This window comes from Prunus mume, linkage group LG5 (assembly GCF_029339155.1).
Source record: "Prunus mume cultivar Tortuosa linkage group LG5, ASM2933915v1, whole genome shotgun sequence".
Classification (NCBI taxonomy): Eukaryota; Viridiplantae; Streptophyta; class Magnoliopsida; order Rosales; family Rosaceae; genus Prunus; species Prunus mume.
The window spans coordinates 285,652-301,803 of NC_142702.1; the positions used below are offsets into that span (position 1 = coordinate 285,652).

The window sequence follows — 16,152 nt, forward strand, 5'->3', positions numbered from 1 at the left end:
AGCCCAAATCGGGAGGACCAAAATTCCAACGGTACTTGTCCCCTGTTGGTTGTTATGTTCTTTTGGATAGTTTAGATATTTGTGAAGTGTAAAACTATTGAAAAGGAAAATAAGCATCCACAATAGTAGATGGAGGAAATTGAAAAATAGGGGCAGCAGTATCAGTCTGTTGTCAGTTATCTGTTATGTACTTTATCTAGAAAAAAATTATTATGTGCTTATTTTTGGTTCAGGAAGCAATGATTATTTTTGCCCTTATCACAAAGACAATCTACTCAGATCAAAATTGTATTTGTATTTTTGTTTTCATATCTGAATTCTTTTTTGATAACATTTTGCACACTATCATATAAGGATTAATTCTTAGAAACAGAAATCATCAATACATGATTTCTGAAATGTTTCAGCTTTAGATAATTTCAACTACAAATGATATACAAGCTAGTGAAATTCCTATTCAAATCCGTAAACTCAAAACAGTTGGTTCACAAAAACTTCATAACCTATTATGAAGCCATCCACCATGGGATATGAAATTGAAACCAAATCTTCAGCAGAAGAACATGGAGTTGATCACATTAGCATGAAGCCGGGGTAACTCGGGCACGGCCACACCACCAGCAACAGTCACACCACCACCATGGCTTGAGGAAGTCTCAGACATATCATCAAACTTGATGAACTGTGAAATCTGGGCGGCAGCTAGATGGGCGTAGCAGATTGGAGCAACTGCAGCAAAGAGAAAACGGCAAAGGTAAACACCAAAAAAAAGAGCAAAAAAAAATAACGATAAAGACTGAAGATGTGACTTTCGTCCAAAAATAAAGACTGAAATGCGACTTAAAAAATCAACTTTTACTCTTTAAATTTCTTGCCATTTATAACTCTACAATTGTTCAGACAACGATTTCAAATAGGGTATGATTTTCTACACAGAAAATAGGCTGTCAAGTGGCATCAATATAAGTGTAGTAAGTAGCAAGAATGAAATCATAATTTATGGCTTCTTTTTTTCTAAGCAGTCTATAAGTTGAAGTCAATTACATAATGGACTACAAATCAGGATTATGTATATTACCTACAGAAATGGCTGTAGTGCTCCTTTGGTACCTGTACAGAATTCAAAGCAAGGTTGTCAGGTTTGAATTTCACTCCAATAACCTATTTTTCCCCAGGTATTTGTATCTTGGGACGTAGTTGACTATTCCTCTCTTTTTCCTTACATACTAAATCTGAAAGACGAGTATACTACTTACACATATGATAGAGAATGAACAAGTTCTTGCAAATCATCTGCTGAAAACCCGAGTTCATCGTATAGAACATGATAATGAGTAGGTCGAGTAGTCCCCTACATAAACAATCCAAAGTCGGTTGAATTTCCATTCAAAGTAGCTCAATAAGATAATACCGTCTAAAACAATTCAGCAGACATGACAATGTCCAGGCACTCAAGACTTAATTATTTGTTTATTCCTTCCTTAATAAACAACAACATATCTTCAGCAAAAAAGCAACAGGTTTTGGTTTAGATTACTCACAATCATCCCAGCATGAGAACACAAGTAGAAATCATTGTTCTTTGGATGGCAAACTTTGTTGTCAATAATTGTGCCTGAGTTTAAGTAATCAAAAGATAAACATGATTTAGAAACAGAAGCGCAGTTTTATGTTCTTTTCTGTTCTGAAAATTGAACTGATGGTAAAATGACAAACCAGCTGGCACATTTTCAGTAGAACTAGTCTGGAAAAATTTTGTATGATGATTCTTCTGAGCAACAATAACCATGAACTTAGGAGACCAGCTCTCATCAAGGAATTTGCATGCCTGCAAAACATAAAAAACCCCACGAAGTACAGTTAGAGATTTACTCTTACAAATAAAGCATATAGAAAGTAAAATGTAGATTGGCCACCTGAATAATCTGATCCAGTTCCAAATTCAAGACTTGGTTAAACTGTGATTCACTCACTCCATCCCTAAATAAGAGAAAAAACAAGAGATCGGAAAATCAACAAGGGTTACACATGATCTCACAACCTTTGCAAAACTATGATAAATGATACAATACAACATTGTTAATCACTGAAACCAGTTGTTTTTAGTGTATAAATTCTTCTATTTGTTGAAAAAATATATCACATTGACTAGCATGTTTCAAACTACATAGCAAAAAATCAATAAGATGTTGACAAAATGCTACACTAGCCTTTCAAGATAGGAGATAACAAACTGCAGATCATTAAGAATTAAATGTATTACACTCATCAATAAAAAAACTCAAGATCCCTTCCTTTTTGTTCTTTTTACTGAATGTTGTGGGACAACGACATAATAGGAAACAGAAAGATAGCTAATTACATCGACAGAAGGGCCAATATATAGATTGTATTCTAAAGCTTTTAAGTACCCGTATTATTAACGCACTTATATATATGCGGCTCATTGATCTAATAAAAAAGGGCCAGCTTATGACATTCTAATAATTTGCGTAATTTACAAACATTCAAAAACTCTAATGCAAGTACCGTATTGAATATATTAGTAATACCACACCTGAAAATAATTATCTGATCAGGCTTCCTGCTATTTGAAGTAGCATAAAAGTCTAGCAACAATTCCCTGCAAAGAGCACATATGTTAAATGTCGCAGAACTGTTAATAATTAGACAACAGAAAAAGGGATGCGATATATAAGAGTTTCAGAGTACTTGTAAGGGGCGAGAGGAGTCAACCTGATTATGCCCGCATCATCTTTATCTGATACAGGCTTGAACAGGGAAGCAATCATTTCTACTTTTGGTGATTGAGTACGAACTGCAGCTCGGTACCGAGAAATCAAGGGCCAGTTCCTGGAACTCACCACCTACAAAACATAGAACATGATATAGGAGCAACTCCCACGGTGACCGTGTATGGAGTAAAATTTATGGAAAATAACATGATTACGAAATGTTCAGTTTAAGGGACAAGTGTTACCGCTGCAATAGAAGGTACATCTGAACGCCCAGGTGAGCCGTGTGACACATCCATTCCCAAAATCAGAGTGGGGCACTTAGAAACCAAAGGTATTGAAGGAGAATGCTCCACTTGTAGCAAGGAATTCATTCCACCCAGCTACACAAGTGCAGACAAAACAAGGGAAGACCAAAATCAATGCATGAAACGTTAGACACAAATAGTAGACAACACAAGACAATTTCCACAAATGATATTATTGTAACTGAAACATACCTTTGCATTGATTTTCAGGAGCACATTTGTGATGTACTGATCATTAAGTTTTGCAGGAGCAATGCACTGTGTTACAATCCCAAGCTCAGAAAGATTTCTCCTTTTCCATGGACCTTGAGAGTTTGGAGATTTGTCAACACATACATCCTCAACATAAAGTGTGGATAAAAATAATAGAGGAAAAGAATCATGAGCTGACCATATATGTCAGAATTCTTTCTCTCTGGAAGAATACACAACAGAAGCTGTGGTGGTCCTGGAAGTTTGGACTTTATGTATTCAATCATCTTGTCCACTCTAACAGGAGCTGGGTCACGTCTATTCTGGTTATTCTCTTCAAATACAAAAAATGGATCATTTATGACCTACAATAAAGAATTTTCTTTTAGAATAACAAATAATTAAATGCATAGATGTACATTATAGAAGTAGCTTTTTTTCTCTATAATTCAGAGAGAGGGTAATCTCACAATTCCTTTCATCTCTCCACACTTCAACATATTATTGACCAGGTACCGAGTGTCACAGCGAGCAGAGAAATTGCAAATAGCCCAGCGCTCTATTTTCACAGGTTGTATCAATTTCTACACATAGGTAATTGAGTTAAATTCAACATAAAAAATTCAAAACTTGATGCCAGTGAAACAGAAAATACTTAAGAAGAAGAGCACTTTGTTGTTAAAATTCCAACGCCCGTTCCGAGGGAAAAAATCTTGTCCATCGCCAACTTTTAGCTACAGGAAAGGATCAATATACAGAGAAAATGAGAACAAGCGAATTTCTACAGAACCAAAGAAACTAACCAGATCAATTAAGAAGCAACCAAAAGTACTATGGCGATGTTTTACCTTTGGGGCTGACAAAACACGGCCTTCAACCTGCACAAAATCAGCACCGATTGATATTCCAGATGAACGAAGCATCAGGTCAGCATCATATTTACTAGTCTTCAGTGCCTGAGATCAAAATTTGAGGTGTCAGTAAGTTTAAGAGGCAAAGATAAAACTACATCACATAGACGGCATAACTTACATCACGAAGAACTGACATCCGCTCTTGGGGCTTTTGCCGAGACTTCTCCACTAGCGAAGCCCTTTGCATACTGGATAAAGCTTTGGTATAGCGTTGCAATGAAACCAAGTTGCAGAGCTACAGGAGCAAAGAAGAATGAAAAAGGAAATTCTAATATTAACCTAAACAATAAATTATTGACGTAATTGTATCACCTCAAGTGGAAAGTAAGATGGACTCTTTGGTTTCCCAACATTGATGCATGGAAAATCTGCTGAATCACGCACTGGTAAGTGTTTATATTCAGCAAAATAATTAGAAACCGTGATTTCCTCTCCATCACCATCCTGTCCTTTCTTTGTTTTCAGAAAGAACCTAGACACAAATGTAGAGTGGTAAGATCATTGCAAAGAAGTACTAATATATTATATCAGAAAGCAGAAAATGAGATGATAGTTTAAGCCTACTTCTTAGATTGCATAGATATTATAAGGCCGAAATAAATTACCTCTGCTCCTTGCATGGTTTGTCACTCAATCCAGTGATTTTGTACTCCATCTTAGAGGAATAGGTCGTTATTCTTAGATTCTTTAGCATCCTTTTAGCCTGGTATAAAATGAAAAAGCTCAGATCATGTGCGAAGCACAACCAATGCAATGTCAAAATTGAATGAAACCACAATTACCTTAATCCAATCAATCTGGTAAGGAGTCTTAACATTTTGGTTCTCCATGAGGAAGTTGAGAACAGGACCGGGTTTCACGATCATTGTAGTAGATACATCTGCATTAAGACAAGGACAGTGATTAACTTGGCAGTAGAATCCAGAAATTAACAAGCCTTCTATTTCTTAGGAACTTACCCATGTTCAGAGACAGACCCCCTTGGGTTGCTCGAAAGCTTGAATGGAAACCCCTGCAGCCTAATACACCTGCTCCCAACTCTGTGAAGTTCCTCGGATTGTTATGGAAGAAAGACTGTCGGACAAGGAGACAACCCCTGCAGACAAAAAGCGTATATGATGGGCCAAATAAGAGTGGACTGCCTGAGGAAAGATACAACAGTCAAATACTTACTGCTTTGCTGCATTCTGCCTTAGTATGATATCAAGAACCCTCACTGCTTCCTGAAAATGTTCTGAGTCCTGACCTCGTAATGCATTTACAATTGCTTGCATTGGGATTTTAGTAGCAAAATTGACCTGCACCTTTAAAGTTTTGGATTGAAATTGCTTCTTAACCCTCTTCATATCCCCTGCACTCTCACCTGGGTTTGAACTACCTCCAGGGCTCCCAGTCCTCCTATACATGTGTGTGAAATAGCCAATGTGATTAGCAAATACGAGAAAGCAAGAAAAATTTATTATGAACCCCAGGATAGTACCTGGTTGATGAGATGTCATCCAATACGACCAAGAAATCGAGTCTGTTACGAGGAAGAGGGCCAACAGTAAACAAGCTTTTCTCTCCATCATAAGCAAATTCTTTATGTTCCAGCTCCGAGCCATATGTTTCTTTAACTTTGTCAAGAACTTTTCTGCCAATGCCTTTCCCATCAACTGGGGTTCCATCCTCATAAAGCATCGCAATCTGTATGTATCATCATTTAACACCAAATATTATTATACAAACATCTATTCCTGCAAATGATAGGGCAAGAGAGAGAGCAGAAGGAATTACGCTATAATGGAAGAAGTATCCCTCAGACTTGTTCACTGCAACTTTGAAATGGTTGGTTAGAAGTGGAATCCTTTGCCCTTTAGATCCAGTACCAGGCCTTGCCATGGGAACACGCTTCGGAGTTGATGGTTTTTTAATTAAGTCGAAAGATTTTTCTTCTGCTACAATGGGGACAACATTTGGAGGGATAATGGGTGGTGGAGGAGGAAGTCCATCGCCTTCGGGATTTGAAGACTCCATTTCTTACGACCTACTCAACCACAAGAGTCATAAATAACGTAGTTAGGTAAAATGCATGCAACGTAAAAGAGTTTATAACATCGTCGAACTTGGAAACCATTATCTCTAGCAAATTAAACAACTTGGCAAATCGCCACATTATGCTTTAGTTAGGCTGCAAGTTTACTACTAGAGGTACCATTTACCACTTCGGATGAATTGGATGAAAAGCACTAAATATTTATTATCAGACTCTATAGAATTGGAAAGAAAAGAACACAAGAACGAATACAATCAACGCAAGCAAAGCAGGATGAAAATGATGATTTCAACCATTTATTATATATATATATATATATGCAGAAATATATACCACCATAACTATAAATATGATCTTGGGACCAACATAACACCTAACACTTAGGCACTAAAATTAACAAATCGCAATTCAATTCCATCAAAGTGTCTTTGCTACATAAAACTGCTAGATAATGTGAAAAAAATGTAAGTTCTGGCCTATATAACTATTCAATACATAACAACTTTCTAAGATGCAGAAGATAATAGGAAAGGAGTTGAAAGATCTTATTTCTCCATTTATATAACCTCACCAAGTTATATGAAGAAGAAACTAGCTAGGAGGTAAATTCTGAATTGTACTAAATAGTTAAAAGTTAAACCAGCCTTTATAGAAATGATGCTACTATAGTAATACATAATAATCTGTTTTTAAAGGGATATCCAAGAAAGGAAAAGGTTAGAAAATCAGGAAATAGGCTATATTTGACCACCATTTCACATAGCATATTGACAGTAAAAAAATTTTAAAAAAAAACAATAAAAATAGGAAAACTGTTAATGCTTACGGCTACTTGAATGGGTACAGTAAATTATTAAATACAAGTCCTAAAAGAAACACTCGAAGTTATTTTATTTGTTAAACAAAAATCAATGGCATGCTCTGATCAGTCGTTAACATATATATAAAAGCTAAAAATATTCTGCCATCAAAACAGAGCATAAAGAAAAAGGAAAGGAAAACAGAAATAACCCATCTACCAAATCTAAGCCAAACCAAAAGTACATAGTGCATTTTAAGGAAGAAAAGAAAAGAAACATATATATTATAGAAACACATAAGCACAAGCTATAATAAACAAAATAAAATCCAATGAAGGCATGAAAATGGCAGTAATGAAAACAACACTCAGATAGAATTCTGTAAACAACATCCAAACAGAATGTTGTAGAAAAGCAATTTTAAAATTTGTACTGTTACACAAATATAAAAAAGATTAAGAAAAGGACCTTTCTATTTGCTTACAGAAAGGCAGATATTTTTACAAAAGAAAAACAAGAAACAAGGAAACCTAGCAACAGCTGCTGCTAAGAAGCAACACCGAAAAAATATTGCATTGTGGAAGATGGCATAAATTTTGAACGACACCTGCTTTCAGATGCCAACTTTACAAAGCAAAATACCCAAAAAAAAAAATTAACAAAAAAAAAAGCCCAAGCAAAAACAGATATATTTATATATACACACATGCAAACACGCAAATATGCACTCTCTGTACTCCGACCTAGTCGTCAGAAACCAAAAGGCAAACCTACAAGCACAGTAACAAAAAAAAAGAAAAGGAAAAGACAAACCTACCCACTAGTAACACCAGCTTCAGAGTTCCAAAAATGGCGGTCAAAGAAGAAAAAAATATAACGGAGAAAGAGAAAAAGAGAGACATGTGAGAGCTGTACCACCAAAAATTTGAAAACCCACAAACACAGAAGAGGAAACAAAAGACAAATCCACAAACGCAGAATAGGAAAATCCAAGAAAGCGAAACCCACCACAAAAACAATGTCTGGCTTTCACGAATTAAGCATAGATAATACAGACCTCCAAGACTATAAAATAGTAACAATAACCACAAATGTGAAAAGCCAAAAGAAATTTTAAAAAAATGAGAGAAAAACTCAAAAGCAAATCCGATTCTTCAGAAACCAAAAACTAACACACAAACACAGGCTCGCAAAATTAAAGCAAGTAAAAACAAGCCTTATAGCTCTAAAACAAAGGCTCCTTCACGTAGTAAACGGACAAACAAAATCAAACAAGACAAGTCGACCCACTACTCAAACAAAGCATCAGAGCTCTAAAAATAGCTTTTTTCACTTATGGTAAGCATATATACTGATCAGAAGCCAAACCCAGCAGAAAAAAAATGGCGAGAAAGAGAGATAGACCTGTGAAAACCCAAAAGAATTTGTTTTTTACTTTTTTTTTTTTAAAATGAGAGAAACTCAAAAGCAAATCCCATTCTTCAGAAACCAAAATCTAACACACAAGAACAGGCTCACAAAATCAAAAGAAGCTAAAACGACCCACTACTAAAACAAGCCTCGTAGCTCTAAAACAATGGCGCTTTCACGTAGTAAACGGACGAACAAAATCAAACAAAGCATCAGGGCTATAAAAATAGCTTTTTACACGTATAGTTAGCAGATTACGCGTATAGTTAGCAGAATACACTGATCAGAGGCCAAACCCAGCAGCAAAAACAAAAAATGGCGAGAAAGAAGAGGAGAGAGAGAGAGAGACCTGTGAGGCTTTGAGAGCACACAGCAGCACCACCCCAAGAGAGAAAAACTCAAAGGCAAAATCCCAGAGCGCCTTAGGGTTTTTCGCTCTTCTTTTGGTGGTGGGTTTTGGGTTTTTGATTAGGAAATATTGTACGGTATTTATATACAAATGGAATCCCAACGGCGTAGGCAACGAGCGAGAGAGAGGGAGGGAGAGAGAATCAGCAAAAGGCTGCTGCTTGCTTGCCTGCCTTTTTTGCTGCCTTCTTCTTGTGACGCGGTAGCTGTACGGACGAGGAAGGCCAGTAATATAATGACGCGTGTCTGGTGCGCCCTCGGATGCCCCAGCTCCTAAATTCTAGTTTCCGGTCTTGACCCTGCCTTTTCAATTTTATCCCAACTTTTGTCTCCTTAACGACGTTATGACGCGGTTAATCAGCTCTCCGGTTTTGTCCTCATCCTCATTTCTTGAGAAAAGGAGCAACAATTTTCCTTACAGAAATAAAATGTAAATGGATATAATATTTAATATTCCAAACTTTTATTAAGAGATTTTTTTTTTTTTTTTTTGAGAATCAAATCATTATGTTTGTCCTAACAAAGATTAATTAATTTTCTTTTAAAAGTTTAATTAGGTTTTTGGTTGCATGTTTGGGAGGGATTGAACTTCCGAAACTTTCCTGTAATAAAGAGTAATAATGGACGAGGGCTTGTTTTAAATGTTGAGTCCAAGTAGAGGATCCGGATCTATTCTAATTTTATTGTTATCAGAGTTTGATTTTTCCACTAAATCTTTGATAAATCAAACAAATTCAAGACATGGAATGGAAGAAATCCATGACAATAAGGAAAAAGTGAAAGAAAAAAAAAATCTAAATTTGAATCTTTTATTTTAAATTTACACGTACAAGTGCAACAACCTAGCGCTTTTAGTGTAAGTGGCACCATAACACCATCCCAATCGAGAAATGGTCGACCACAGTATCAACTATCCATAACAGCCTACTACACTAAATTGAAGGGGCTCTGGAATGAACTTTGCAGTGGTGCCGTGAAGGAGATCATGGAGCTTGAGGAGCAAGAAAAGATGATACAATTTCTAATGGAAGTCTTTGATACATTCATGATAGAAATTCACATGATCATTATATTGTTTATAATAAGCAAACTTGGAATAATTTTTTTTTTCCAACATTGCCCTAATGTCCCGCAACAAAATGGAGTCGTAAAGCGAAAGCATCGCGGCCGCTTACTCAAGGTTGGACGTTCTGTATGTTCCCAAGTCCATCTTCTCACACAATTTTTGGGAAAAAGTATCCCCACTGCACCCACTCCAGTACTTTCCAAGGCCTCACAATATGAGCAGCCAAAGAAATTAGGGAGGGAGAGAGACCCTGTAAGACTGTGAAAGGGAAAATACTACCACAATTGTGAAAGACCCCAAAACCAAAATCCCTGCTGCGTCACGTGCCTCTGGTGTTACTTGCGTAATAAGGTAAGAGTATCTGAATAGGTGTGATGCTACAAATGTCATGTCCAGTAGTCTACCGCCGCGTGTCTCTCCTGCCCGTTTGCTTCCCCAACCACTCATATTCTAGCTTCCCATTTTTGACCCTACTTTTTGATATTATTGGCTGGCTCTGCCACTGTACCTACGTTTACTGTTCAGCTGCGTTTCGATTATTAAAATATTTTAATTTGCCTTATTTTCGAAGGATCTGGATCTTTGAATTTCTCTGTTAGTATCTATTTACTTTTGTTCTAAATATACCAACTCAAGGAGTAGCAATGTTGATTTGATAGGTCACATAGGATAAAAACCCCTCCAATTGAAGTAGCAACCCATGTGGAAAATTTAAAAATTAGAATCATAACATGTGAGTGCTTCATAGTGTTTTAATCTCAAAGGTTATAGATGCCCATTATAAGTCCATTGTAATTCCTTCATTTTACCCATCATTATATCTATTATTATAGGGTTGTAACCTATGCACTAAATACCATATTTATCTTTGGTTATTATGTTTTGTAACCCACTACTTAAGGGTGGTAAATGGTGATGTACTTCCTATGCCTATAAATAGTAGGCATTAAAGATGAATAAGATACTTGAGCATTGAGCTATTGAGAACTACTCTTACCTTTCATATACTTTCTTTATTCAATTTTATAACACGTTATCAGCACGAATTCTCTTTCAAAATCCAGTTGAGTACCCCGATCAAATCCATTTGCTTTACTCATCCTCTACTTGAGATTTTCTGGGCAATTGTGTTTTCATGATTTCCTTGTGTGTAAATACAAACTTCCTTTGGTAGCATACTATGTTTACAGAAAACAAACCAACCAGAGAAGAAAATTGAAGATCATTCTAAAAGACACAAATCCAAAACAAGGACCGGTCTTCACCAAAAGAAACTAACTGAGGTGTTGAGTTTCTTGACGTTCAGAGTGGGATATGAACACCCACGAAACAAAGAGATAAGCCTTCTGACCTACCCTTTATCTTCTTTAATTTATTATTATCACCATCATATCTATACTCATGCGAATAAGGACGGACCCAGAAATTTTACCTTATGGAGTCATAGTGTAAAAGTTTGAAATTTTATATATCAAAATAGCATTAGAAATGAAACGTCCATTCATAATTCATATAAAAAACAACATTACAAGCTACAATTGTCTACGACGAGATTTCATATTTTGAAAACGTAGCATTATAGCTTCATTTTTAATTCAAGCAAAAACATCATTCTCAACGTAAACAAGCAAATTATCACTCAACCATTGATCTCCCATTTTGTTTCGAAGTAATAACTCACATCAATTAAAGATAACACTAAATTTTTACCAATGAACTACAAAAAAATTCATAAACGAAACATCTAATAAATCAAAATAAAATAATGAAATAATAATTTCAATTCAATTAATTTAGGCTTAGAGTTAGAATTTACTTGAATTGTGAGGTGGTGGACGCGGCGGCAACAATGGAGGAGATGGGGGTTAAAGGTTTTGTTGTGTGTGTGTGTGGGGTGGGGTGGGAGGGGAAGGGATGGAGGGCTCAGGACAAAAGAATTGGGGTTTTGGGAGTTGCTAGGATCGGGGGTGGAGGGGTTTTAGAATAGTTGGGCTGTTTTATTTTTATTTTTTAAAGACCTGGACCAAAAAGACGTCGTTTTGGCCAGGTCATTTAAAAAGAAATTCGTTAGGCTAAAACGACGTCGTTTTGCCCATCATTTTAACAAAAAATTAAGCAATGCGCTGCTTCTTCTTCTTCCTTGCACAGCAGCCATTTCGTTCAGGCCAAACAACAAGCAAGTGGAGGGCATCCATGGGGTTGCACAGTCAGCTTAAAGGGACCTTCAAGCTTATTTCCATGGAGTCCATAGGGTTGTTTGACCCCATTGACCCCACTGTGGGTCCGTCCCTGCATGCTAACATCTAAAGCAAGTATATATGTGTTGGAACTTGTTCTTGTTTGGCAGGTGCAAAAGTAGAAGCATATGGTCAATCCTCCACAAGTAAACCATTTTAATATATTAATCATGGTTTTTGTCGGTTTCACTTTCACATGGCTCCATTTTATATCGGTACATATAATATTAATATGGAAAGTTGATGGTAATACAATATGATATATATATATATGCGGTTTTACTTTATGTATATATACCTATATATATGTATAAGTAAATAAAACTATGACTGTCAGAAGCTATTTATATCCATTTATTATATATTCATGGTTCACATTTATATGAGAATATGATAGTGGTTACACTCCATGTTTGTTATGATGGAGTTGGGAAAAATAAAGGAATTAAGACCCGAAGATCTTGATCCTCAAATATAAAGGGCTTGAAGACCCTAAATTTTATACAATTAAAAGAAAAAGCCTGAAGATCCTAAATTTCTATACATCTAAAAGGGTATGAAGATCTCAATTAATGTATAATAAAATATAAGGTCGAAAAATCTACACCTTTGTATAAATATATGTGACCCTGAAGTTCACATCTTAATGAGCTAAACTTAGAGTTTAACATTGAGCAAGTGTAATAATTATAGAACCAGAAGTTCTAAATGATTTTAGTGGAGCACACTATCATATTACAGTTTTGAGGGTTATAAGTTCCTCAATTCATTTTCAATTAATTAGGACTACAATATTCTAAATTCTCAACCCTTGTAATATACTTGTATGTGGACATGAAGTTCCTCATTTTTCCCAAAAGCATAGAAGACCAGAAGTTCTTCAATCTCTCTTATTGAAACTAGAAGTTTCAACTATTTATTTTGTTACACCAACTTAATTATTGTCTTACTTTTGTTATTGTATTTTATTTTTGTCATTTCAAAATTTTATATATGGGCCTCATATCCTAAAAATGACTTGTAGTTCAAGCATCTCAATTATAATAGTTAATTATGTGTAATCCAAGACCAGAAGTTTTTGGGACATATGTATTAAAGTATATCAATTCGAACTTTAAGGATGAATTTGCATGTTTATTATATATATATATATGTATTTTGTTATTTGTTAGAAATTCAAAATTTTCACTAAGGAGCAAAGTGAGAGACTCAAGAATTTTTATTCTTATACAACCAATGGAGGACTAGAAGTTCCTCAGTTCTTATTTAATCATATAAGGGTCAGAAGATCCTTAGATTTCAATGCTTATAATATAAATATTAATGGAGTACTAGAAATTCCTCAATTCTTATTCAATCATGTAAGGGCCAGAAGATCCTTAGATTTCCATCCATATAACATAAATATTTGTGGACTTGAAGTTCCCTAATTCTTAAAAGACAAGTGAAGACCTGAAGCTCTTTGATTCTTTTTTCATTGGAACCAGAAGTTTCAACAATTTATTTTAGTGTAATATTTTATTTTATTTTTGTTGTATTTCACTTTTACTTGGTTCTTTTCTTTGGTTTCTTTTTTTTATTTTATGCAAGGACCTAAAGTCCCTAAATTATTGTTATATAATTAAATAAAGACATGAAGTCTTTTAGTTCTCAATCCATATAATATCTATACAAGGAATTGGAGTTATGCAATTAGAAACCAAAACAAAACCTGGAGTTCTTTGATTTTCTTTAACTTGAACCAGAAGTTCCAATAGTTTATTTTATTACAGTATCTTTATTATTATTATTTTATTTTTCTTATTATATTCAGTTCTTTGTTTTCATTTCAATAATTTATAATTAAGGATTTGAAGTTCCTAATATGACATGAAGTTCAAAAATCTTAGAACCCGAAGTTCTAATTATGTCTAATCCAAACAGTAAGTTTCGGCCGCATGTGCATTAAATTAAAAAAAAAAAGAAATTCTAGAACCTGAAGTTCTAATTGTGTCAACCTTCAAATTGATATTTCAGCAAGTGCATATGTATTATGATTTTGGGTTGAAAACTATACATCATGTTAAGAACTTGAAGTTTCAACATTGTTTGGATTTCAGATTTTCTAATTTATTATTATTATTATTATTATCGTTTTATTTTATTTCCTTGAAAAATATCATATTATTACAAATTTGGACCTGAAGTTCAAAACCAAATATCCTTTTTAAATTTGATATATGTACTCGAACCTGAAGTTTCAAATATATGTGAATATATATCCAAAGTTCATCATTTTTATTGAGATTCATATTAATATGAACCTGAAGTTCATACATTATCAAGAACCTGCAGTTCATACATTGTTAATAACCTATAGTTCTGGCATAACATATATGATATTTTAATTTGAACCTGAAGTTCAGAATCAAATTTTTTTGAAAAATTATATATTTATCATGTTTTCCACAATGGAATCAAAATATTGTAACCAAATTCTAATTGGAACTTTCGAGTTCCTTGGTTCTTAATTTTAATTATTTTTATATGTAATTTGAACCAGTAGTTCAAAGCACAAAATGAGAAGATAAGGTTATTCTGGAAGAATGGCATGCAAGCAATTGTTCCATAAGAACGACATGTTTTATGTACAAAAGAGTGTTCTAGAAGAACGTCTTGCATTATGTACAAAATATCATTCTAGAAGAATGACTTGGATTACATACAAAAGACCATTCTAGAGGAAAGGCTTGAATCATCCTGATATGTATCTATTTCTAAATGATTAAATACAGTGCAAATTCTGAAGACTGCAAGTTGAATACATTGATAATACACTGTATAAATTAAAGTGCCAGAAGGATAACCCATTAACATGTCAATATTAATATGATGCACGCCGAATACATTAAGGTTCTTGAAGGACAATACTTATGACATGAATTAAGGTCCCAGAAGGACAATATTTATGACATTCTTGATATTATTTTGATGAGAGCAAAATTCCCGTCGTTAGGGGGAGATTTAGTTGTTCCTGAAAGAACAAATAACGCCGTGAATGATTATGAAATGTATTTATTATTGTCTTATCAAACAAATTTGTATAAAAGATAAATGCCATAAGCATATTCAAACACAAAAAGGAATGTAAGTCAAATGACAAGAAGCATATACAGACACAAAGTAAGTGACTACTAATAGCCAATTTGTTGCATACTTTAAGCATGACAGATTTATAAATTGCAAAAACTGAACTCCCCATAAAAGTTGTTAGATGCCTGAATCATGACAGATCTATAGGTTCAAAAGACTTAACTCCTCAGAAGATGAGATTAATTGCAAAGTTTAAGCCCTATTCAAAATAATGCTCTAGAAGAGGTTATGATCCACATTCTATAAATTATACATCTTAGAATAGATATTTGTCCATGAAGTGACAATGAAAGCCTCTGAAGTGGCACTGGTACCAGAAAATAATGAAAGCAATGAGATGCTTATAAATTATGCATGCGCATGCACATTAGAATTGTGGAATCATGAATTGATGATATATTGGGTTGTAGTACGTACTAAAGTTATCAATGGCTATACATGAGGATATTGCACCACTTGTTATAATTATTGACAAATATAAATAAAGATTGGCAAACTGGAAGAGGCAATCCAGTAAAGTTGGATATTTATGGAAAAAGTGCAGTGATTGAACCTATAGTTAAACACCAAAAGGATATAAAAATGTATATGTTATAAATTGGTGTTTGAGATGAAGTGAAATAAATCACTTGATGATATGGCACAACGTTTCCCAGTAAAGATACGGGATTATGACGATAAACATATGCAGCTACGTTATGCATATTTATGGAAAATTCATGTGTATAAAAATTTCTTGAAGGATTCAGAATGCCTGAAGCAAATGATTAAAATATGATGGCTTGTAAGAATCTTTGTGTGGATTAAAGTATTGTGGAAGAATATGGTATAATTGTCTTAATGAATATCTATTACAAAAGGGATATATAAATAATTTGGAAATGAATTTACCATCATTGCAGTATATATATGAAA

At 34.5% G+C, this 16,152-nt stretch overlaps 1 protein-coding gene across 2 annotated transcripts; it reads right to left on the bottom strand.

Annotated features, from left to right (window-relative positions):
- Positions 1-343: 343 nt before the first annotated feature.
- Positions 344-8,942, bottom strand: LOC103330930 (protein argonaute 4A-like). Of its 2 annotated transcripts, none has more exons than XM_089053353.1 (23): positions 8,744-8,942; positions 5,926-6,175; positions 5,630-5,835; positions 5,323-5,547; positions 5,109-5,245; positions 4,932-5,029; positions 4,755-4,852; positions 4,462-4,621; positions 4,268-4,384; positions 4,084-4,191; positions 3,907-3,969; positions 3,706-3,819; positions 3,435-3,600; positions 3,236-3,348; positions 2,981-3,118; positions 2,737-2,867; positions 2,558-2,623; positions 1,917-1,980; positions 1,717-1,828; positions 1,542-1,615; positions 1,257-1,351; positions 1,079-1,110; positions 344-729 (listed from the first exon to the last, which is right to left on the bottom strand). In XM_089053353.1, the coding sequence occupies exons 2-23, from the start codon at positions 6,163-6,165 to the stop codon at positions 551-553; spliced, it is 2,736 nt and encodes a 911-aa protein (XP_088909479.1). In that variant the 5' UTR covers positions 6,166-6,175; positions 8,744-8,942; the 3' UTR covers positions 344-550. The 2 variants fall into 2 exon arrangements, with proteins under 2 accessions (XP_088909479.1, XP_088909480.1); XM_089053354.1 differs by lacking the exon at positions 8,744-8,942 and adding an exon at positions 7,453-7,599.
- Between the last annotated feature and the right edge of the window lie 7,210 nt (positions 8,943-16,152).